We start from the raw sequence: 23,611 nt of genomic DNA on the forward strand, positions 1-23,611 counted from the left end.
GGGATCTTCCTGCACAGGGTTTGTTTCGGATTTGGGGCAAGCGCTGCCGCTGGGCACTGTCACGGCGGGGTTCTCCTGACACTTCGGGCAACTCGTCATCTCTCCGTTAGGAACGGCTGGTGCTCTTGCCCCCCAGCAGCGCCGGACGGGGGGGGGGGGGGCGAGCTGCGGCCACGGGTGGGGGACAAAACCCACGGTGCGAGGGGCCAAAGCCGCCGTCTCGGGGGCTCTCGGTGCCAATAGTGAAGAGTCCGTGGTTTGGGGGGGCCGGCGAGGCCGTGCGTGGGGAGCGAGGGGCCCTGTCCCCATGGCTGCCCTGTCCCCGTCTCACCCCATCCTCAGCCCACCCCCAGCCCCGCTCCAGCCGTACGGCAGCCGCCTGACGGGCGCCGCCATGACGCCGCACGGCGAGAGGAGCCCCGCGGGGGCCGCCATGCTGCCGCGCGCATGCGCGGTGGCCGGCGGAGCGTCTCCATTGAGAAGAATGAGGGGAAAGGGGCGGAGCCAAGGCGTGAGGAGCCGCCGAGGGGGCGGGGCTACGCTCCGGGGCTCCGGCCATGGCCACAGTGGATGCCGAGGTGAGTGAGAGCGGCGGCGTCCATCTACCCGGGCGGGGGGAAGGAAGATGGGGGAGCGTGGAGTGGTATCGCCCAGGGCCAGGCGGGTTCTGTCGGAGGCCGGGAGGGGGGCCGTGCCCCCGCCGCCCCATGGTTCAGTCCAACTCCTCTGAGGGGAAGAATGTGGGAGCTGCTGCCATTGTGTGTAGGGGGGCCCGGGACTCTGTATAAGTAACACCCCTCCGCGGTGAGTCAGTGGTATGGGCCATACAGGTTCCGGGGTTCCCCCCCAATGGGAGCGAGTGCGTCTGGCGGGGGCGGGGGCGGAGGTGGGGGGGGGGAGGTTGGAGCGACGAGGGCGCCATCCATGTTCCGGGGCCGCCCCATGCGGCGGCGGCGCCGGGCGGCGCTGGCGCGGCTCCATCCAGAGTCCAGGGCCGGCGGGGCGCGGCGGCGGCCGAGCGGCCGCTATGAGCCATGCAGGGTCCTGGGCGGCGGGCGCGCGGGCGCCCGCGCGGGGGCAGGCATGAGGCATGCAGGGCCCCGGGCCCGCGCGGCGGCGGGGCGGCCCCGGCCTCGGCCCGGCCCCCGGCCCCCGGCCCGCCCCCGGCAGCCCGGCCCCGCGCGCGCGGCGGGAGGAGCCTGCCGGCCCGGCCCCGCCGCCCGCCGGAGGGGCGGCCGACCCCCCCCGCCCCCCTCCCGCGCCGGGCGGGAAGGGGAGGCGCGCCGTCGGGCGGGCTGTAGTGCCTCCGGCCGCCTCCCGGGGGGCGGCCGCGGCCTCCGGCTTTCTAGGAACCGGGGCCCGGGAGGGCTGCGGGGACGCGGCGAAGCCGCCTCCGGGGAGGAGGACCCAGAGTTTTTCCTCAGAAAACTCCCGGTTTCCTCAGAGGCCGAGCGGCCCGGCCCGGCCCGGCGCGGCGCGGCAGCTCAGCTCCCCGTTGCGGAGCCCGGGCCGGCTCTCTCCCTCGGGGCGGCGCGCCGGAGCAGGCCCACAAGCCGCCCCTGGCCGTCAGCCGGGCGGAAAAAGCCTCCCTCCGCCGGCTGTCGGAGGGCGAGAGGGGAAGGGAGGGCCGCGGCGTGCCCGGGGGGCGCAGCGGCCTCCCTGCGGTTCGACGCCCGGCCAGCCCGGGCTGCCGCGGTGCCGGCCTCCGCAGAGCTGTGACCGCCGTTACCGGTGCGGGGCTTGGAAACGGCCGGAGCGCGAGGCTCGAGGAGATACCGGAATCGCCTCCAGAAACCCCCACAGGAAACGAAGTTTGCTGTGTAATGACAATTAGCCGTGATTAGCCAGATCTGTAAGCGTCCTCAAAGAGCGCAGCATGCAGCTCGACTACCCCATAAAATTACGCGAGCGGCGCAGGGAGCTGAAACGTTGGCTGCGCTTGCTTTACGCCAGACTGAAACTTTTCCCTCGCTTTTGTGAGAGAACATAAACTCTCTTTATAAGTCTGTTTGCCCTCAGGTGAACACTAGATTGCAGCGTGCTGGCTGCTGAGCCTTCACATGCACAAAAAGCAACGAGATAATAATAGAGGTGTACGTTCATGTACAAACTGCATAAGAGCTGGAGATGAGTGGATGCTCCATAAATGTAGCCGGATGTAGTCACTTACCGATCAGCATCTCCCGACAGCTGGATTACACCTTACAGGCTTTCCCAGCTTTCTCCCTGAAATACTGTGTTCAGAGGGTTGTACTGCGGCAGGGAACTTCTGCCTGGTGCAGGATGAAGTCTGTAGCATGGCCACACATGTGGCAACAGCAGTTCTTTGCAAAGTGCTGCAAAGACAACTCAAATTTATCACTCAGACAAGATTCCCGTCATCTTTGGTGGGAGTTTTGTCCAAGGCTTTCCTTACACTTCCTGTTCCATCACAACTGCATCTCAAGGCCTGATCCTGCTGCCCTTCCTTTGTGCTTTTGAAGAGGATCAGGTGTTTATCTTGCCGTGTGATAGAGGAATCAGCCCTCGGGTGCTTTTGTGACTCCATGGTCCGGTTTTGCCTTCGGCTACCTCGGTGTGATTGCTTTCAGAAGAATGGCATGGCTGTAACCAGGGCAGGAGTTGGCTCATAACCCGTCAACTCAATGCACAGGTTAGTCATAACACTACAGATGCGCACCTTTTATTTTGGGAAGCATCTCCCAGGAGTCCTGGCGGGGTCTGCTCTGTATACAGAGCTTTAAGAAACATTGCTCTTAGAATCAGCCTTAATATCCACAGATGTTGCCGTGGAGGGAACGGTGACTCATTTGGAGTTTAATTCTTCCCCTCCCCCATAAACTCAGTTAAATCTGAGGCCAGATCTGCCTTTGCTTATACCCCTCTGAGGCCAGAGGGGAGGAAGTTGGTATAAATCAGGCTGGAATTTAGAGACTGGAGGAGATGCTCTTTGCTTCCCCAGTGCTGGCAGGGGAGAGCAAGGACCAACATCCCACAGCTGTGGTGTTCTGCAACGTGCCAGTTGGAGCAGAAATGAGGGATTATTTCACTTGGTCAAGAGAGGTGCAGAGGTGCGTTCCTGGGAGGAGATATTTGCTCTGAGCAAAGAGCTGGATGGGAGTGGGCCGGTTGGAAGAGTGCTGCAGACAAAGTTGTTGGCAGTCAGCTAACTCAAGACAAAAGCTTCCAGTATGGAATAGCTTCTTGCCAGATCTTAGTGTTGATGGGTGAGGGAGAATCTCTCCGAGCACCAAGTTCTTCATAAGTTCTGAGTTGTAAACTTCGGTGGTTATTCTCTTCTGGATGCCTTACTCAGAGGCTGCCCCAAGTAATCTCTGTGCTTCAGGAAACTGTTGAGCTGCCAGGTAGGTAGCTGTGCTGCAGTCATTAGGTGCAATAAACATATTGCTGCAGAGAAGCCTGGTTTTGCTGTTGGTGCTTTTTAGCAGGTGTCTTATATCCAGTCTGGTTTGGGGCTTTTACGTATTTTAGACCCATTGTGAATACAACACTAAAGATTAAAGTTTAAGGGATTGAGTTTGTCTTGCTCAGCCAGTTTTATGGTAGTGCAGATTCATTGAATTTGATGCTGCTACTCCAGTTTGCATCAGTTTAGCACAGAGCATCAGCTGACCTTGTGTTTGTGTGTTTCCTAAAATGATCATTTGGTGTGAGCTTGAAAAGGGAGGTTTCAAGCCACGATGTTTTTCCTCAGGCTCGTGCTAACCTCAGGAAGGCTGGTGCCTGCATGCTAAGCAGAAAGTAAGGTGTGTGTGTGGCTTTGAATGAAGTGGTTCTCTTCAGAAGTCACACTGCATTTTTCATCATTTTTTTTCCTCCTATCTGTTCTGATCTGTAACACCTTTTTTTCTGGAGATGCAGCTTTGATCTTTAAAGTGAAGAGACAGCATGCAAGCCACATAGAGGACAGATTTCCCCACTGCTCAGCACCCTCAGCTGAGGCCGGATCTCCGACGAGTTCAGCACCCAGCAGCTCCCCACGTTTTAAAGGCGAGGACTCAACAGGCTGAGCAGTTTCGCAAATCAGGCTTGCGGTGCTATGGCTTTGCCCTGGCTTTGATCCTTGCTCTCATCCCCTCAGCCAGCTGGTGCCGGGAGCTCTGTAGGCAGCCCTCCGCCTGTTCAATGAACTCCCTACTGGATTAAGGGGCAACATTCACTCATGTCAAAGCGCTTCCTATTCACGGGTCCCTGGCTGGAAGGAGGTTGCTGTAATAGGCCACCGAGTGCAGGAGTGATAATAGGAAAAGCCAGGACCTAATGAGCAGTGCCTTTGAGCAGTGAGCACGTAGATGATTTCTTCAGTTTCCCACTTTCTGTTTTGCAGGTGATGCGAAATCCAGTGCTTCTTTCAGGCCTGCCCTGCCCTGCCCTTCCTCCTCTCTCATTTACTCCTGCCAGCTGGTATTGCAAGTGAGGGGAGGGCTTTGCTTTCCCAGGGCTATTGCTTTTAATATGGAGTCTGTTTCAGTAAGCTACAACAGGAGAACTTGGTGCATTTTAAACCCCATCATCTTTTCTCCTTTGTGAGCTGTCTGGAAGCCTGCATGTTTTGATGGCTGCAGGACAGCTGTTTTCCTCCGTCTCCTTAGCGCAGTGAGGGATGTTGATACTACATTGACATGAGACTGTGAACATGGACAAAATATGTGTGTTTACACTTTTGTTACGTTTCTTCTGGGGTACCAGGGTTAATATGGTTTGCAATGTCTTAGCTGTGTCTTTGTATGAAGAAAGAAGTTTTTTTCCCCTCTCTGATACTGAACACCTCGTGAGGAGAGTTTATAACTTTATCAATTAGGGACTTTCGCACAAGGGTTACTTTGTTAACGTGTTAAAATTACATGCTGCCCTGTCCATGACGAAATTTTACCCTGTGTCAAATGGATGCTAACATCTACTTTCCCAACATGAATTCTCACATGTGGAGCAAGCTGTGGGCTAGCAAAGGCCCTTTGGGAGCTCATCTTTTTCTTCCATGTGGAGAAACTTTAAATAATAATAGAATGGGCAAATATGACTTCTGAAGTTTTAAGAAAGCCTTAAAAGTGCCCTTCAGTTGCATTAAGCTAACTTGGCTGAGCCAAGGTGACTGAAGAAAGCATCCGAAGAACGTTTTGTCAGTCAAGGCAGAATCAAAGGCCTGGTTTACACTTTAAAAAAAGCTCTTCCAATATAATTATGCTGGCTGGAGAGGATGATTTTTCATTTTTCCTTGCTGAAATAGTCATACTAATAAAAGTCCTTGCTGTGGATGTAGCTGTATTAGTTTAGAGGTGTTTTTAGACCAAGGTAGCTTATATTTTGCTTTCCAAAGCAGAGGGTTGGTCTACATTTGAGAAGTTTTGCCGACTTAGTTATCTGCCCATGAATGCGAAGAAATTGCTCTCCCCTCCACCATAGCTGTGTCAGCAGAAGTCCTGGTAGAGATGCAATTACCAGCAAAAACCCCAACAACAACAAGAAAAACAAACAAACAGCTCTTCCGTGGAGAGAGCTGATTAAAGCTGTGCTGGCAGATAGAGCTGGATGGGCACTCACCTTGCTAACAGCTGTGCCAGCTGATGAAGGCATTAGCATCCCTTAGCGGTTCATTGCTGCTAGCAGAGAGTGATGTGCCGGTACCCTGGGGTATCGCACTTCCAAATGTGCATGAGAGCAGCTGATATCGAAATGATTAGGAACTGATACTGTTGTGTTGCCACTGATCTGAAATGCTAGTCTGGGGCCTTGCTCTTTGTCACCTTCCCTGGCATTTTGTGATCTGTCTTTTGTGATCCCCTCCTGAAGCTGGGGCAATGCCGCCTACGTGGGCTCTCTGCGCCACACGTGGGGCTGTGGAGGGGATGGCAGCAGGCTGCATTCCTAGCAAAGTGCTTGGAGCAGAGCACAGCTGGTGCCTGTGGTTTGGGTCACTGGGTCCCAGAAAAGGAGGAGGTCAAAGGTGGTTGTGTTTTGTGCAGGACTGCGAGAGGTTCAACGGGTCTGTTTGAGTGCTTCAAGACATGTTTTGCTGGAGATTTCCCCCTCCTTGACCATCGTGGAAGCCAAAGGTCACCACTGAAAGGCTCATCTAGCTGTCTGTGTCTCAGGTAGATCAGGGAGAAGTCGTGTGAGTCCGTCCTCCCTCAGTGCGTGGGCAGGCACATCCTCTTGGTGATGGCTGGTGACTGGTTGAAGTGGTAAAGTAAATCCGACAGGGAGTGGAAGCTGTAGCCCTCCTGGCTTAGCTTGGCTGCCAAGCTCTGTGAAATGCATATAAACCCAGAATAAACTGTACTTATAAAAGCAGTTGATGCTGGTATCGCTGCGTCTAAAATAGAAAGGCTTTCCTGCTTTTAATTAAAAATTTCTAGCATAGGCAAAGTATCAAGGACATCCAGCGTATCCTCTTTTCAAATAGGAAATGTTCTTCCAAGAGGATTCCTGTTTCCTTAATGCCCAGCCTGATCCCCACCATTGTCTTGCTGTCTGCCTCTGTACCAGCTCGTTTTGCCCGAGTTTACATTTAAGATAGTTTGGCTCCATGGAGAAGTCACCATTCAAACACACTGCCTGACATATACTGCGGACAGCTGCTGAGCAAGGTGAGCTGACACGGTGTAGGGCTGAGCTGCTTGCCTGTACAAGGGACTGGCTTGGGGGTGGAGGTGGGCTATTAAATATTAAATCCATCCTTTTCAGTGTCATATCTCCTTCTCAAGGGAGAGCTCTCAGAGGCAGTGGTGAGCAGTGTCAGTTTGGGACAGGGAGACGGTGACTGGGATGGACTGGTAGAGCAGAAAATTCAGGTCCACTTCTGTTTGCATACGGCTAATCATCCTGCAGAGACAGCACACAGGAGAGGGAGGAAATTTGCAGGTGGCGCAGCTGGGGAGGAAGTAAATACGGAGCAAGATAACCAGGCTGACATGGATAAACTCAAAATAAAGCCAGGTAAGTGACTTATCCCATTTGCTACAGGGAAATGTAAAATTATGCAAACAGGGATAAAAATAATCGAAGTGATTATAGCTTCTCAGGTCAGCTAGGCCAGTACATGACCCAGGAGATGGTTATGAGCTTGCTGTGGCTATAGCATTCAAAACCAACAGCAGAGAGCTGGGGAACTGAGCAAATTGAGGTGAGTGGAGATAATAGTGGTGCCCAAAGACTACACAGCAGGCCCATTACTTGTGATTTGGGGCAAAGTATTTCAGCCAAGTCCAGGAGGCTTGTGATGCTGCAGAAAAACATACCTGCTTGTGCTTGTCTCATTGCTAAAAAGAAGAGGAACATGGTGTTTATTGCTTCTGAGAATGGAGGGCAGCCAGGATGAATCTGATGGCTTGAGCCATCGTTAGAGCCAAAGGGAACACAGCGTGAGAGCACAAGGACCTCTGAAAAGAGAATTGCAGTCCAGGTGTCTGAACTGAAATATGCTGTGCTTTGGCCTTGGTTATGTTAAGAGGAAAAGTCCATGCATTGTTCAGAATGCTACTTCAGACTTTGAATTAATTTTAGAACTCAAGTGTAGATGTGGACAGATGTATTTTAGCATGTTAATTGGCAAAAGGCAACCCTGGTCTCTCCAGGACTATTGGCCATGACCTCTTGATGCATTTGAATACAGCACTGAAATATATTCTGCCCCGCCTCCACCGCCCTTTTCCTTTTTAAGCATGAGCTCCTGGATTCTGGGGAATCTCATCTACCTTCTTCTTCAGTCACACTTTTCTAGTCCTTGCAGCTTCAGAGAAAGTTTTAATAGGTAATTTCTCCCAAAGGCTCAAAGCCAGAAGGCAAATTACCCAAATGTTTTATGCAACTTCAGTGGTAATTGGGGAGGTTTCATACTGCTGACCCAGAGCATTCAGAAGCTATAGTCAGGTTCTCTCAAAAATCATAACATTGTTTCAAGAAGTGGGAAATTAAACATGCACATGGTAGAAGACTTAGAAAGGATTAATGGGTTTCAAAATTACATGCTTCATCCAGCTGTTGATTTGGGAATTGAAAGTACGCCCGTTGCAATATCAGGAGGTAGTTATTGAAATGTGACGTTCATTGGTGTCTAGTGAATTCAAATGCCCAAAGGCCTTTGACTTCAAAGCCGTGCCCTGCTCCAAACTGACTACAGTTTTTGATGCTGCATTAGCTCAGCCCAGGTGCAAGCAGCTGGGCAGCAAAGCCATATATATTTTTTACTATTTCTTCCCTGTAGTTTTAATTTATCCTCTCTTGATTATCTCAGTTCCTGGGGTGTTACCCAAGGCATGTTTTTATGCTGCCCTTGACTGAAGTTCATTCCCTGTGAGTTTTGCTTTAGGCACGTGGAAGGGACTTACTGGAAGGCGCTGGAGGCTGGCAGCGCTGTGCAGCTCGTGTCAGCTCCACATGCCCTGCGAATCGCCAGCCATATCTGTGCTAGCACAGGGTGGAGGGGAGGATTTGGGGGCTGGAGAAGCAGTGCCTCCAGCTTGGAGGTCATCAGGACCTGCACTAAATGGGAGATGGGGGTTTAAGTCACTTGCATTTTTGGGACCTGAGAAATTAACTTAGGTTTTTTGATGCATTTCTTATGTCCAAGAGGGTAGGTAGCAAATTTACACCCCATCAAATGTGGTTTTATCAGTGTAAAGAAGAGAGTATGTATTTGGGAGATTAATAATCAGGCTGCAAGCTGGTTTATATGATTCCATCTAGTATCCTGTTGGCCTGCAAGTTTGAACATAAACCTTAAGATTATGAGAACATAAAGCATGAGTCTAAATATTTTATTAATTGAGGAGCATTATTAATATTTGATAGATTAAATCAACACCCAGAAGGCTTTGCAAAAAGCACCACTGCTGAACTGGTAACTGAGACATTAGGTGTTTTTAATTGCAAACTTGTTTGTAATAGCTTTTGTCAACTCTATGTTTTAAATGTTAAGGAGCTGTGAATTCCATACGTTAGAAATCCTTTTGTTCTTTGGATCAGGAAGAGCATTTTTTAGTACTGCTAGGATGCATTGTTTCAACTTGGTGCTTTAATGCCTTCTTAATATGCAAAGATGATTGTTTATAAGCAGATGTCCTATAGGACCTGGAGATGACATCTGGAATATTTAATCTTTTTTTGCCACACTTTGAGGAAAAACAACGAATGTTCCTTTAAAGATGGCCTTCAGATGAGATGTAATATTTACTCTTGCTGTAGTGCCAGATCCTGTAGCTTTCAGAGCGTGTGTAGAGAGGGGAGGTGAAGAGCCATGCTGTCTTTTAATCAACATCCCCCTGTACCAGGGAGACGCCACCAGTGAGCAAACAAACTGCTACTGAGCACATTTGCTGAAGATTCATCTGCTTTGACTTTTGACAATTTACAGTGGGGAGAGGTTAGCACAGCCTCCGGCTTGCATTGTTTGAAAAGGCCAGCGAGGGGGGATCATATTCTGTCTTGGTTATTTCCACTTTGTTTTCCAGTCACTGCAAGTTGTATTATTTCCCATCTTTTTTTAAGATTTAGACCAGGTGTCTGTCACACAGAGTGTACTCCAAGCCTAAGTCCCGCATTTTTGGGATTTCTTTGTCTGCGAGTTTTATAGTCTCCTTCCCTACTGAAAGTACCCTTCGCGCTGGTGATACGGTTACGTTCTTGGGTTTCCAAGAGTTTAGCACCTTTTCTCATGCAGCTTTATGTTGATGGCACATTGGTCTTAATCATTTATGGCGTTTATTACAAACTGATTGGTTTGATGTCTTCTCAGATCCACACTTCTAGACTATCCTCATTGAGGCTGTCTTATAGATATAATTTATCTTCTGCCCCTGTGTGACAGCAGACTAAAATTTTACCTACTGCTGCGGATACAAATGCTGGTGCTTTATGCAATTACAAGATGCATGTTACATTGCCGTTGCTGCTGTTTGTCCTGGCGTCGTGGCTTGAGGCTGCTGTCAGCAATGACATATGACACAAAGATCCTCCTTGCCCCCAGCCAGCATTTGGGCTTATATACAGCTCCTGGTGTGATCCCAGAGGCAGCCTGGCTGTGAAGGAGAAGGTCAGGAGGTGATGAGGAATGAGGGCGATTTCTCAGGTCTGAGGCTTGGCTAGTGCTAGGAAGTTTTACCAGCCAACTTGCCTTTCTTCACTGGGCCTTTGTTTCCAGCCACGCTTCTGATGAAAGGCAGAAACGGCAGCTCCTCCATTGGCTGCAGGAAACCACCTCCCCATGCGGCACGAGCCCTTGACGAACACGCGCTGCGGCCGAGTGCCAGTGTGGATGCGCTCCAGTGTCAGAGCTGCGTTGGCAGCTGTGAGCCCCGGGCTCTTACTCGTGGGGTGCTGGCTCCTGCCAAAACAGCCTCCTGCAATGGGGAGGCAGCATGGAGAAAAAACAGCTGGGAGAGGGGATTTCCGTTACCTGCCTTGAAATGCACCTTGCTGAGACATCTGGTGGCACAAACCGGTTTGAGCCTGCGGTGCCTCTTTGCTTGGCGAGGGCAGGCAGGCACCAAGGAAACGGCTCGGATATTCTCAGTGAGCTCCCAGGAGTAGGGAGGTTTGATACAGTTCCCCCCCAACGTGCTTGTGATCCAGCAGCACAGTTGTGTCAGCAGCTTGAAGCTGATGCAGGCTCTGTCAGCAGAGCTGTATATTTTGCAGACGTGGCCAAAGAGCTGACTGCAGGAGGCCCCATCGTCTCTGTGTATTTATACATTGGATGCCCAGGGATATTCTAAATTCTTCTTTAAGTGACAAAAACTCCACAAGTGGAAGTTGGTGTGGAGCTGCCAAGAGCTGCTCCTGATGCAACCGTGTCTGCTTTCAAAGAGAAATGTAAATGGTGACATGTGGCCCCCTGGTTCCTGCATGTGTTCCCTGATGAGTCAGGTATCTTAGCTTGCACTGGGATGGTAATGCTGATGCAGTTGCTGATTGCTGCCAAAGCAAGGAGTCCGCACAAGGAGATAAGACAACAGTCCTTTTCCCTGCTGGGTGCTCATTAACATTTTCTTGCTGATGTATTATTAATTAAGCTAATTTTTATTGCCCTGTAAGTATAGATGGTGCTTTGCAACCACAAAACATAACCTGCTTGTTTCCCAGAGTTTCTGAAGAATGTGTGGTACCACGTGCAAAATGAGAGTATTGGAAAAACTGACCGTGCAGTTGAATACTGAAGTAAGGTAAATCTCTGGGTTTTGTTTTCTTTTTTCCCCTCTTACTTAGCAGATGCCTGGCTTCATGGTTGACTGGGGCTGGTGAATGTAGAGCTATATGAGCAGAGAGCTAAGGACCTGTAAATGCCCTGTATGCAGAATTAGTGCAGACAGATAATAGGACTTAAGTGCAAGGAGAGTTTGCAGCATTGACCCTCCATGAGACAGAAGATTACATAGACTAAAGTAGAGTATTACATTAAAAAGAATCTTGGGACCTGATCCAAAACCACAGAAATCGGGGAGAGATTTGCCATTAGCTTCAGTGAAAGCAGGCTGCTTGCAGTGTACCCAAGCAATGGGGCAGTCAGCAATTTAAACAAAAGAAGTTAAAGAACTGTCTAAGCAAGGCTGGTTGACAGAGTCTGATTATGAGATTTAGAATTTGTCCCTGCTGAAAGGCCACCATGCCCAAGACGGCTGACTTCGTAGTCTTGTTAAATGCCAATGAATTGAAATTCTGCTAATTGGCCTGGCATCGCCATTGTGGTGCTTTGTTTACTGCAAATGCAGGGTCCTTGCTGTCAGCAGCCTGCATGCTTTAAAGGTGCAGCCGTGTGCTGCCGGTGACAAGCGTATCTGCGGGGGAAAAGTGTGCGCTGTCATCTCTGAATTTGCTATTGCAGATCAGTTTGGGATCTGCGTGTTTGGAAGTCCTTCGAGTCTGCTGAGATTAGGTGTTTGGATCTGTATGGGTTCCTTTCTTGCGAGGTGGCCTCTTCATCCTAACACATCCCTTAGTCCCTTTTGTGCTGGTAGTTTCCCTGGGGATGAGCAGAGGCTCCCACTCTTGAATTGTCCTGGTTGAACACTGTGGCTGGGTTCTGCAGCCTGTGCTGCTCTCCAGGCTTTGTCCCTGGGACAGGTTGGTTGATGTTTTGCTACCTGTGATGCTTTTACCATCTGTAAAACAGAGGTAGTATTTTTACAAAGTTATAAGCTTGTCTTGGTATTAGAAGCCTTTAACTGGAAGTGTTGTAGAAATACGGAATAGTTTATGTGCTCTGGTTTCTGGCTTCATTCCTTGAGATCATGGGTGGGCCTGATTAAGAGAAATGGAAAACTTCTTCTAGAAGCACTTTGTAACACATGAACTATTTGTGATCAAAGCCAGTATGACTCCAAATGTCCAGCACTCTTCTTTGGACTTCTGATAGCAGCATTGGACTTTATCTTGAAAATGTGGTTTGTAATCTTTCACATATTCTCTTATTCCATTCTTAAATTAGGCTAACGTATCCTGTTCCAGCCTATGCAATTATTAACAAACCTACGGAATGATGGCATTTATTGTACGGTCATTTTGTGCTCCTTGCTAGGAAAAATCCACTTTTAATAAACAAATCCACTTTGACAACCTGTCACTGACTTTTCTAAAGCAAAAAGTTGGGTAGAAAAGTGTCACTTTAGTGAACTTTCTTTTTTTTTTAATCTGGGTTTTTTTATGTGGTTTTGCAAGAGCATAGCTGTTGCAGCTGGAAGTTCAGGCCAAGTTTCACAGTGCAGGTGAGAGGAGGAAAGCAGGGAGGGGACTAAAAGGGCTGGAGCCCCCCATCAGCAGCCTCTGCCACAGGCTGTGTCACAGCCACGCAGCCCAGGAGTGCCTGTTGCCAGTGCAGGTTCCTCCCAGCCACAGTCTGGCTACGGCTGCATCTGACCTTGCAAAAGCACTGGGAAAAGCTCTGCTCTGCTGGTTGATTCAGCTGTTTTATTTTTTTGAATGAGAAAAAGCCCTTAATATTTTGGCATGAATTCACAATGCTTTCCTTTATTCTGTGCATGACAAAACCATGTGGTTACAGTCTCTTGCTCAGCCTGGGTAGGATCCACTGCTTCATGGACTGCCATCAGAAGCTCAAGCCATATCTTAAATCCTACTTAAACCTCACTCTCCAGCAGATCCACTTTGTTTGGCTCTGGGCACAAGAGTGGGAAGAAGTGTGTTATATCGAGTACTAGAAGTTAAATTGCATGGAAGGAAAATGAACCGGTATTTTTTTTTCACTGCATTATCAGAGCTTTGTGAAGGTTTGGCCAATGCAGGCTACGGTTTCTGTTGACTGTAGGTATCCCTGTGTGTTACATCACCAGAGGAATAAAGGCAGGAGGAAAGGGTTTCCTACCTATGCCAGAAGACATTACCTGTTCTTTGGGTACGTGGGTTTCCAGCCACGTGTGTCTCAACAGATTCCTCTTTCAGCATTGTTGTCCAGGGACTGTTAGGCACAGGCCACCTCCGCAAATGAATTTCCAAGAATACAGTAATTTCCCCATTTCTTCCTACAGTAATACATGAATCAAAATTTTTGTTATTCTCCATATAAATTCAGGGGCTGTTTTCCCAAGCTTACTTTTAGAGCTAATCTTCACGCAGACGCTGCCATTATCTTGGTGATGCGTCTCCTCCCCTTAACTCACCAGCTGCACTGTGGTATTAAGCACATCTGCCTCTCTTGACACGAGAATGCTGTATTGCGTTGCTGCCTTCTGGGCTGGGCAGCATATGGGAGGACTAGTTAAAATCTCTATCGTTTCTACTAGATTCTATGAGTTGCTTGCGTGACAGCATCAGCTTCTCCAGGGATGTGGTGCCCCAGATCAGATAAAAACCCTTTCCTCTCCTGACAGCCCCCCTTGAGCGTGCCAAGTGGTCTACCTGTGGCATAGGTTATTTATATGAACACAACTCGGTGTGGGAATGAGCCCATGGTGCCTCTCGTAGTGGTACATTGCAGATCCAAATCAGGCAGAAGAGGAGTGCAACTGTGTGCTGCTGAGTGCTCTGCTCTGTAATTACATAATGCGGCTAGACAGGCAGGTTTTGATCTTGCAAACATTTACGCATCTGAGTAATAATTACTAATATGCCATAGTATTCAGCGTTACAGGGAGACGTAATGGTAATCGGTGATGTAATGGCTCAGATGCTGGCTGCATCTTGGATATAGGGTTGCACGTCTAAGCCCTAGATGTGTGGGTAGGCATGAGCCATGCTTCCATCCAGGAATGCTTCCTTGGTAAGGCTATGCAGGTGTCTTGTTGAGTGTGGGTGCAGTTTTGCTGGCAAAATAAGCTCTCCTGAGTGAAGCAAGCTACTTCCAGGGCATAAAAATCTCTTGGCTAAGCGCTCCTTTAGAGGTGTTTTCCTCACAGCCCTCCTCAGCAGAGCAGAGAAGTCAGGAAGCAGGAGATGATGGCGGCGTGTTTTAAACAGCAGTTGCAGGTTCTCAGATATGAGCCACTGGATTTGTAGAAATCACCATTGACGGGATGATCGTGGCAGTTCCTTTGCATGTTGAAAGCGATGACTATTAATTAAGATTGTACTGTGAGAGCTCATTTACATACAGCTCTTAGCATATACAGACTGAACCTCTACAAATCCTGATTTACAGACAATTAAAGTTAGCACTTCTGTATTGGTATAGCTAATTTGCGTGAAGACACAGGGCTTAGCCAGGTCGATATAAGCATGTTTACGCTGGTATAAATGTGGCTGTGCTGCACATCATGTAAATGTGTTGACCAAAGTAATGTTCATAAGAGTGCATTTATTATGTCAGTATAACTTTGAATATGCTTTGAATTGTCTCAACAGAACTAGCATGCTGTAGAGGATGCCTTATCAGGGATAGCTAAAAAGATGCAAAAATTGTGGATGGACCAGTAATCAGGTCCTTGAATTAATTTACTTTTTTCTACATTACACTATTTCAGTGTCATTCCATGTGTTTGTATTTCTCTGTGTTGGGTTTTCTTTTTTTTTTTTTAATGGGTCAAATAGGGAACAAGCTATTTTGGAAACATACAGATGAAAAGCTGGAGCATAGATGCCAGTTGAGGTGAGGCTGGACCATATCCCACTGGTCATTTGCTTTGCATGCCGTGTGAAAGGTATGTTGTTGAGCAAAACAGAGTAAGGCTCAGAGTGTGGAGGAGGCAATGATTCTCCCAGAGTTGTGAGCAGGCATGCTAGGAGACATCTGAGCATTGATACCTGCCTGTTTTGGAAGGTTGCAGTCAGAGTCTCGTGCTATCAAGGCCTTTGGATCAAGTTGCAGCAAAACCCTTCAGTTTTCTTGAGGTCTGGATTCTCACTGTGTGTTACGGCAGGCTTCAGAGCATGGGGCTTGGCCATCTCTTCCCAGAACAAGGCAGTCTCTCGGTGCTGTGATCCTCAGCAGCTCATGTAACTTCTCCACCTTTGAATTTTAATCCAGAGGGTGGATAAATAATGTTCAACCTCTTCGCTGCTTGGTTTGTAACCTGTACAGGTGTTACAAGCCGAAGGCGAGGCCAGCTCCGAGCCAGGCTTTGAGCCTTACTTCCTTGAAGCTGGTACTGCCTTTGCTAGCCATCATACTCATTTCATAAGCCACCATGAGAATTTTTGTCTTTGTCAGCTTCACTAAACCATTTGCTTAAGCTTTGAAAAAAATTTTTTTGGCTTTCATATGTAAAGCCAGACGCCTCCAGGACTTCCTCTCTGATACTTCTGCTTAGTTTGTCTGAGTAGTTTTTAATCCCATGCCAGTAGGGTGTAAATGTCTGTATAGCAAATATGACTACTGCAAGTGGCTTGCTTTTCTTAGCTACCTCATGGAGCCTTCTGGAAATAGGTGGCAGAGCAAAGGTTGAAAGCCACTGGTGTATGATAGGAAGACCAGGTGCAGAGGGGCAGTTTCTGCTAATCAAAAAAGGACCCACTCAAACAGTTTTTGTTCATCTCGAGAGACAAATCAGAGTTAGTCAGATCCTTGGAATCAGCGTGGGGTGAAATGAATCCATGTGCATGTGAAGTATGAGGATCCTCTGAGGTCTTTCAGAGTTCTCCACTACCAAAACTGGTGCTGCAGTGTCATGGTTTAACCCCAGCCGGCAACTAAGCCCCACACAGCCACTCGCTCGCTCCCCTCCAGCAGGATGGGGGAGAGAATCGGAAGGGTAAAAGTGAGAAAACTCGTGGGTTGAGATAAAGGCAGTTTAATAGGCAAAGCAAAAGCCGCAGACGCAAGCAAAATAAAAGAAGGAATTAATTCAACACTTCCCATGGGGAGGCAGGTGTTCAGCCATCTCCAGGAAAGCAGGGCTCCATCATGTGTAATGGCTACTTGGGAAGACAAACGCCATCACTCCAAATGTCCCCCCTTCTTCTTCCCCCAGCTCTATATGCTGAGCATGACGTCCTATGGTCTGGAATGTCCCTTGGATCAGTTGGGGTCAGCTGTCCCAGCTGTGTCCCCTCCCAACTCCTTGTGCCCCCCCAGCCTGCTCACTGGTAGGGTGGGATGAGGAGCAGAAAAGGCCTTGACACTGTGTAAGCACTGCTCAGCAGTACCAAAAACATCTCGGCATTATCAACACTATTTTCAGCGCAAACCCAAAACATAGCCCCATACTAGCTACTATGAAGAAAATTAACTCTATGCCAGCACATGCAGACAGCGTGATACAGAGAACACAAACCACCATGGATTGATTTTGACAGTGGGCTGCAGTTACACAGAAACTTGCTTCCTCCCCACACTCCAGTGAGTAATATTTCAGTTAGGGCACCGTGCACACATCTTTGGTGTAGTGTCTCCATGCTGAAGGTGCTAGAAGGGCCAAAGGAAACTCCCTGAATCAGTCTGCTTTGAGGATTATTTTCTAAAGCATCCGTACTCATTGCAACCACCTGGGCTACTCTGATGAGCCCTGAAAGGTGTCTGGAATACAGTGAGACCCCATTAAGAGACTAATTTTGTCTACCCTGCTCAATGGACTTCTGGAATTTAACCTAAACTGGATTCGTCCAGTGAGAGGTACTCTGACCAGGTCTCCTTCTGCAAAGCCAACCTGCTAGACATGCAAGCAGGAATTTACTTTGCCTTTACAGAAAAGTCTGTCCCTAATTCCTGCCTCTCTGCACCAAAGTCAGCTGTGAGGTGTCTGACTGCAATGGCACGTTCATGCTGGGCATGAAATAATGGATCATGAAGAGGAGCAATGCCTTGGTCATGGGGCTCCTGATAAGAAGTAGACATGGGGCTGAGCTGCTGTAATTTCTTACTGAGATGATGGACTTCCTAAATTATCATTCTGCTCACCAAAAGTATTGGAGATGGCAGTTCCCTCCTCTAAGAGAGGTGTCTTGGTCCCATTTTACATTCTTGCTATCTTCTTGATAACATCCTCAGTGGGGCTGTGGAGCCGTTTTGTTCTCTGCTCCAGTTTCTAGCATTTGCTGCTCTAGCAACACTTTCAGACCCAAAGCAGCAGGGTCCTGGTGCTAACACAACACTATGGTTTAAAAGAAGGATGCAGAGCACAACAGGTGATGACCAGCTTTTGTATGAAATGGTCATGCCTTGAGATGGGAAGGATGAATGGCAGGTTGTGATATCTCGTTGTCTTGCAACTGCCATTGTTTTCATCATAAAAGATAAGAAATAGTCTTGTGTTACTGCTGCATTTATGCTATATTATTTTCCTTTTGCGGAGTGGGATGATGACAACACAGATTAGACTGAGGCTGTATATCCACTGAAACTTCACAGGCCAACAGCAGGCAGCATGGTTGCTTTCCTTTGTGGGTAAATAAATAACTCTTTCAGTGGTCAGCAACTCCAGCAGTTGTGCAGGCTGCTCTGAGAGCTGTGCTATCACTAGACTGTCCTTACAGTATGGATGGGCTGACCTGCCATTCATCTGTACGTCTGGAGGAGGAGAGGAAAGGGCACTGTGTTTTATACCAGAAAAAATGCAGGTATTGTGTGAAAATAATTCCGGTAGGCTGCAAAACTCTGGAGCCCGCTGTTGCTCTGTAGTGTGGTTTGTGGGATCCTGTCAGCTGGTTTGGCGTTTTGTGGCTTTACTATAAATGGTGATAGTGATACAATATTATGTGTTAACGCTTTTTTTTTTCTCATGAGTGCTCTTCCATGCTTTGCCATGCTGTTGCAGACTAGATTGACAGTGTAAAAGCCACCTGTAGATGCTCTGTGGCTAAGAAGATAAGAACTCCTTTTCAGATTTTGGGCATACATTCCCACAGTTTCCTGCTGGCCCAGCCACTGACAAAATGAAGAACCAAGTGCACTGTGTGTAGCTCGAGGTGAAAACCTCAGTAGGCTCCTCCACAAGAAGTCTGACCCAACTGGCAAGTACAATTGAAGTAATTCATAATCTGCTGCCTTTCACCTGACCTTTCTTCCCAGACCTCAGAAAGGTGTTGAAGACTGAGGACATTTAGACCATGTCCTCAAATACCTGCATTTTGTGGCAAACGGAGTGTGAAGAGTGAGTACCAGCCATGGGGTTGACCCTGCTTCCAGTGGGTCACCCCTTTTTGTTTAGATACCGGGCTCAAAATCTTGTTTTTTCAAGCTAGTGTGATTGGAGATGCTCAGTCTGCAAGATTCGGTCATCATTATACAAATATATTTCTTCCTGGAACCAGAGGTCATGTGAAATGAAGCAAGAAGCCTCCATGCTCTGTTCTTTGGGAGCTGCTGGTAGGATGTTCCCACCTCATGCCGCCACCTTCTCCCATGTATTTGGCACTGTTTATACCCCTAGCAACCTGCCTAGATTGGGGTCACAGCTACACTGCTGTATGGTGGTGGAGCTGCCCCAAGCTTGATGAATCTGGGACACTTCTGCAGCATAAGCAGAAAGCTTTATGGGCTCCAAGGGTCTTGGATTTACTGTGCTTGTGCAGCTTGTTGGTACCTTTTTTACCTCCTTCTGTGCCAGTGGTTAACACCTGACATGGAAAATGCAGCATCCTGTAGGCCAGCTGCACCCTCTAGCAGCAGAAGCAGAATTATTTATCAAGTATTGCTCTGTTCTTTTGGTACTCTTAGGCTGTTTCCATGACTTATGCGAGAACCCATGGATAAACAGTGAAGGTACCAGTTTCTGGGTTCTGCAGGACTAGATAGAAGGTTGCCATTGCACTAGGCTTGCATTCCAGCTGTGTGGTCTCCTGCAAATTATATAGGCAACTCTTAGCTCTTTTCATACATGTGAGTCTTTAAAGGGAGCCTGCACTGAGAACATAAAATGCCTACGCGAGTTTTTGGCAAGGTAGATTTTCTCCTCTGTTGCACTGTGTTGGCACCACTGGATTTAACAGCATTGCCTCTGGGTCACACTGAAATGCAAAAGAGGAGCCTTTGGCTCACATATTTGCATCATGTTTAGTCCATGAAAGAGCAAAGTGCATTTCCTAGGAAGAAATGATTAATTCTATATCCAGGGTATAGAGGCCACAGTGGGGATATTAGAAAGGTGCCATCAATTTGCTGTCACAGTGTTGTTAAACGTGTCCATTGGTATTTCTGAGGCTCCCGGTGAACAGCGACGTGAGTCAAAGTGACCCAGCCAGGAACGGCAAGTGTTTAAGGAAGGCTGCCCCGCTCTGCTTCTTCCCTACAAGTAATTGTTCGAAGGAGAAGGGTTTTGCTTCCTCTTCTCTCTCTCATTGTCTTAATCCAGCTGCAACTTTCATACTACTCATGACAAATGAGGAGTGTCAGAGGTGGATTTCACCACATCACGTACTATATCTCCTGTTTGGTAAATTAGTAATATGCCACCATACTGTTCCGCAGGAATCTCTCTGTCCTGTATGCTTTTTCAGCCAGGTTGAAGGCTGGGTGGGTTTTTAAATGATGATATTTTAGAATTTGAGAACAGCTTTGATTTATTGACCTGCTGCCTCTATGAATCGAGCTGTCTGGGCTGGCATCTGGAGATAAGAAGCTGTCAAGTAATTGCTTATTATTGACTGATTGCCAGCTTGGGCTGTTTGCTTGAAGAAGAATCAATAGCAGTCAATCTTCAAAGTCTAAACTCTCAGAGAGTATGACTGGTTTCCAAATTGGGAATGACAGGTCAGGATAACTCCATATCTGATATGCCAACTTCATGTTTGGGTGTAATCCTGCAACGGAGGAGGAAGCGCAGGACATGATCTTCCTGCATCAAGGCTTTCACATCTGCCTGCTCTTAAGTCTGGGATTTTTCTTTGCAGGGATTTTCAGGGACAGATCCCACCCTGGCTCCAGACCTTCCTCCGAGAAGTTGAGCAGCCTCAGCACCACCTGAGATCAGTGGGACGCGAGGGCAGGATGAGTGCAGGCATCATTCATTAAGTCCCCAAAGGATAGAGCAGGGAGGGGTGGATGAACAGCCTGTGCTATGACACATCCAAACCAACCAGTTTGGATGCTTTATAAATAAAACAAAGCGTCTATTTTAATGCATGGTAACAGAGATTTCCTTTCTGTGGGTGATTCTATTTAGGTGACAACAGAACAAAATATCCAGTGTCACCATACGTTTTATCATTCCTTACAGAGACTGTCGCTATGGTGAGCGTTCATTTTAAAAAGCAGACATAGCCCTTATTTAACACTATCATGACATGTTGCCTTTTTTGTGGATTCACATGTAGGGCTTAAAACATAAAAGGGGCTTCATGGCATCAAAGGCATTCAAGACTTCTCAGAAAAAAAAAAGTTTAGATCTTTGTAATGGCTGGGGTGAAGTCTGGCAACTGGATCTGTGAAGCAATCTCACACCTTTGGCTGTAGCCCACTCTGGATTTTCCCCAGCGCTCAGGGGTTACAGTCTGGTCTCTATGTGTCCTAGACTCAAGCAGGGTTTAAAACTTGAAATAAGAGCCTTGCGTGGGGGAGGGGGAGGCTTGGATCTCTATCGGCTACAAAGAACAATTAAGCAACAAGACATAAAATAGATAAATGGGAAGGGGTCCGGCAGTACCCTGGTAATATGGGGAGATGAAAATGGAAGAATCTATTTCTAAAGTGTAAATATTTGTCCTTAATTTTTGAGCTTTATTTTCACCAGGAAAGCTCTGATTCAGGGTGCGCTGTTTGGGGTGAGGGAGAAATACCTCAAATAGAGCAGTTTAATCTACAGTTGTCTAGGAGAGAATGGACACGATTACTTGAACAGCCTTGTTTAGATACTGGATTTGTTGTCTACTAGCAAATCCTCATTTGCATGGGTCCTTAATCTGTGGAGTTAAATGTGTCTCAGGATCTGTTATCTACTGTGATGCAGAGTTGAGAACTAGATTTTTAAAGCAGTTCCTTTTTATTTGAATGTGTCCCCCCCCCAAATTATCTTCCTGATTTTTTTAAAGGCAAAGATGAGCCAACAAGTGATACAAAAGAAAAATCTGCCAGTGAGAAGAAGCTATTTTTGACTTAAGATTCGGTGGATGAACTGTCCACCAGCTTGTAGAGAAAAGCCAAGATCAGACATTTAAAACGTGTCGCAGGGAAACCACTAGCCCCCCCTCTTCCTGAAAGGGCACACTAACGTGAAATCTTTAAACCTCGTTGGAGGTAGAGGGTTGGGCAGAGATCCTTTCCAGAGCTCTAGGAAGGGATTAGCCCTTATTTTGGGGGCTGTTTAGCTTTGCTTGTAGTCCTGAAATGGCATTTCCTCATGTCTGCAGCAGCCCTCACTTCATGAAATGGATGCAACTGCTGAAAAAAGATCTCGCGTGAGCATGCTCACTGGAAGATTAATCCTTTAGAGGGAGTTGGAGAGTTAAGCTACTGTAATTTCTCTGCAGTTGGCTGCAGTAAACAACTGCTCTAAAGACACGAGGAAAAAAATTGACGGAGGTATATGGGATTAATGTACATATCTTTTTGTGTTTCTACTTTAAGGTTGAGGGTTTGATAAAGGTTTTTCTCTAAGAGCTGGGGAAGAGGGATCTGTGTAATGATTTTATGGGTGACCTTCATGTTGTGGTTTCTTTTTTTCCTCCAGGCCAAAGTAATCCTATTTCCTTGCAAGGCCATACTGAGGCACGGGCTGACTTTCTAGAGCTGGGGTAGAGCACCAGGGTGACTTCGTGTTGAGTTAAATGATTATACGAGGTGAGGCCTGCTGCACATTGAGCTGTGTTGGCAGAAGGGAACTGAAAACACCTAGTCCTGTTTAGTTGTGATCAGAACCCAGTGGGACTCGATGTTTCATGCTTCTGTTGGAAAGAAAATGTATAAAGGGATTAGCTTTGATTGCCTACAGAATAATAGTCTCTTTTTTTTATTTTGCTCCCCCTCCTCCCCATGCCTGAGGAGCTGCAAACCTGTGTCAGATGGGGGAAGAAAAATAATCGTTGAGATATTTTGGCTTTGCTTTAAAGGATGATCACTTTTCGCATGTTGAGAAGAGAATGCCTTGCCAGCGAGGTAAGTGTTGCAGGCACAGGGATTGCGTCAAAGTGAAGCCGAGCTCCTTCCTTCCCAGTCGCTGCTTTATGGGTGCATCCTGGAGGAAGGAAAACCTCTGTTAGTTCCTAGTGAGTGAACAGCGTTTTATCTACTTGCCTCCAGAAAGCGGGGGTGAAGGAGGATGTGATTTACCGCCCTTGATGCTTTATATCAGCTTCCTCCAAATACTTAGAGCACAAGTGATGGAGGGCCAACCTGGGGGCTCCCAGGATGTCAAGCAGAAATACCTGGGTGGCTTGATTTTTCTCAGGCTGCTTCAGCTCAGTGCTTGAGCTGGGAGAGGCAGTGCTCACTAACCACGGCTTGCGTCTTTACCTCTTAAAAACATCTAGCTAATCCTTCTGAATGATGAGGAAATAGAGGTGAACTGTCAGCAAAACTTGCCTGGCGGGGGGTGGGGGCGGGGAAGGGCATAATTTTGAGTGTTATGTACCTAACTGGAATAAATCGCTCCCCTCGAGCTCAGATTGTTATAGATCACTCCTCAGCAAGTCTTCAGGACTGTGTATGAGTGGAAGAAGGGCACACCCTTCCTCCTTCGAGGAGTGAATAACAGATGCGACTCTGCCTATGCCACTGAAAATTCATGTGTTGCATGGCTATGACAGTAGTCCTGGTGTTACCTGGTGTTAAATTTATGTCCAACGGCAGCAGGATCTGTTTGTGATGTTGTGTATTGGAAAATGGCTTCATATTTCCTTGGAGTGGTGTGAAGAAGGGACTAGTAATTCAATAATTTTGCAAATGTCAGTGGCTCCCACTAGATTTGTCCTGTGGTAGCTGTCAGCTTACATGTGATACACAGGTGGATGCTAATGCTGTCAGATGAGTTCAGAAGGGCAATTCTATTACAGACTTGGCTGAGCTTGAGATGCTGCGTGTTTGAAGAAAATTTTGCCACCCCAATGTTGAGGTTTTTCACTTAGTCCCTCCTTTTCCCCTCCTTTCCAGAAGCTCTGGCTAGCACAGATTGTCTGTTCCGTGGATAGTTTTAGGGAACATTGATGGCTGTGTGCGTAGGGGGAATAATTAGCTACCAAATGCAAATAGATTGTTTCTTGCTGTTTCAAAATCATTGTAATTTCTATTGAGGATGGGTTAATTATATCTTCATTTTGATGGGTGTAAGGAAAATGA

At 47.7% G+C, this 23,611-nt stretch overlaps 1 protein-coding gene across 6 annotated transcripts in view; it reads left to right on the plus strand.

The window, feature by feature from the left end:
• The first annotated feature begins 507 nt into the window (after positions 1-507).
• EHMT1 (euchromatic histone lysine methyltransferase 1) overlaps positions 508-23,611 on the plus strand; it is a 124,264-nt gene continuing 101,160 nt past the window's right edge. Inside the window, exon 1 of one of the 6 annotated variants that reach the window (XM_075056150.1) lies at positions 508-578. In XM_075056150.1, the coding sequence (XP_074912251.1) occupies positions 558-578 (21 nt within the window). In that variant the 5' untranslated portion in view covers positions 508-557. Of the gene's footprint in view, positions 579-2,631; positions 2,654-11,156; positions 11,181-21,826; positions 21,860-22,007; positions 22,118-23,611 lie in introns of those variants that run through there. The other 5 variants (XM_075056154.1, XM_075056162.1, XM_075056159.1 and 2 more) reach the window with 5 other exon arrangements.

The sequence above is a fragment of the Buteo buteo genome, chromosome 23 (genome assembly GCF_964188355.1).
Source record: "Buteo buteo chromosome 23, bButBut1.hap1.1, whole genome shotgun sequence".
In the NCBI taxonomy this organism is placed as follows: Eukaryota; Metazoa; Chordata; class Aves; order Accipitriformes; family Accipitridae; genus Buteo; species Buteo buteo.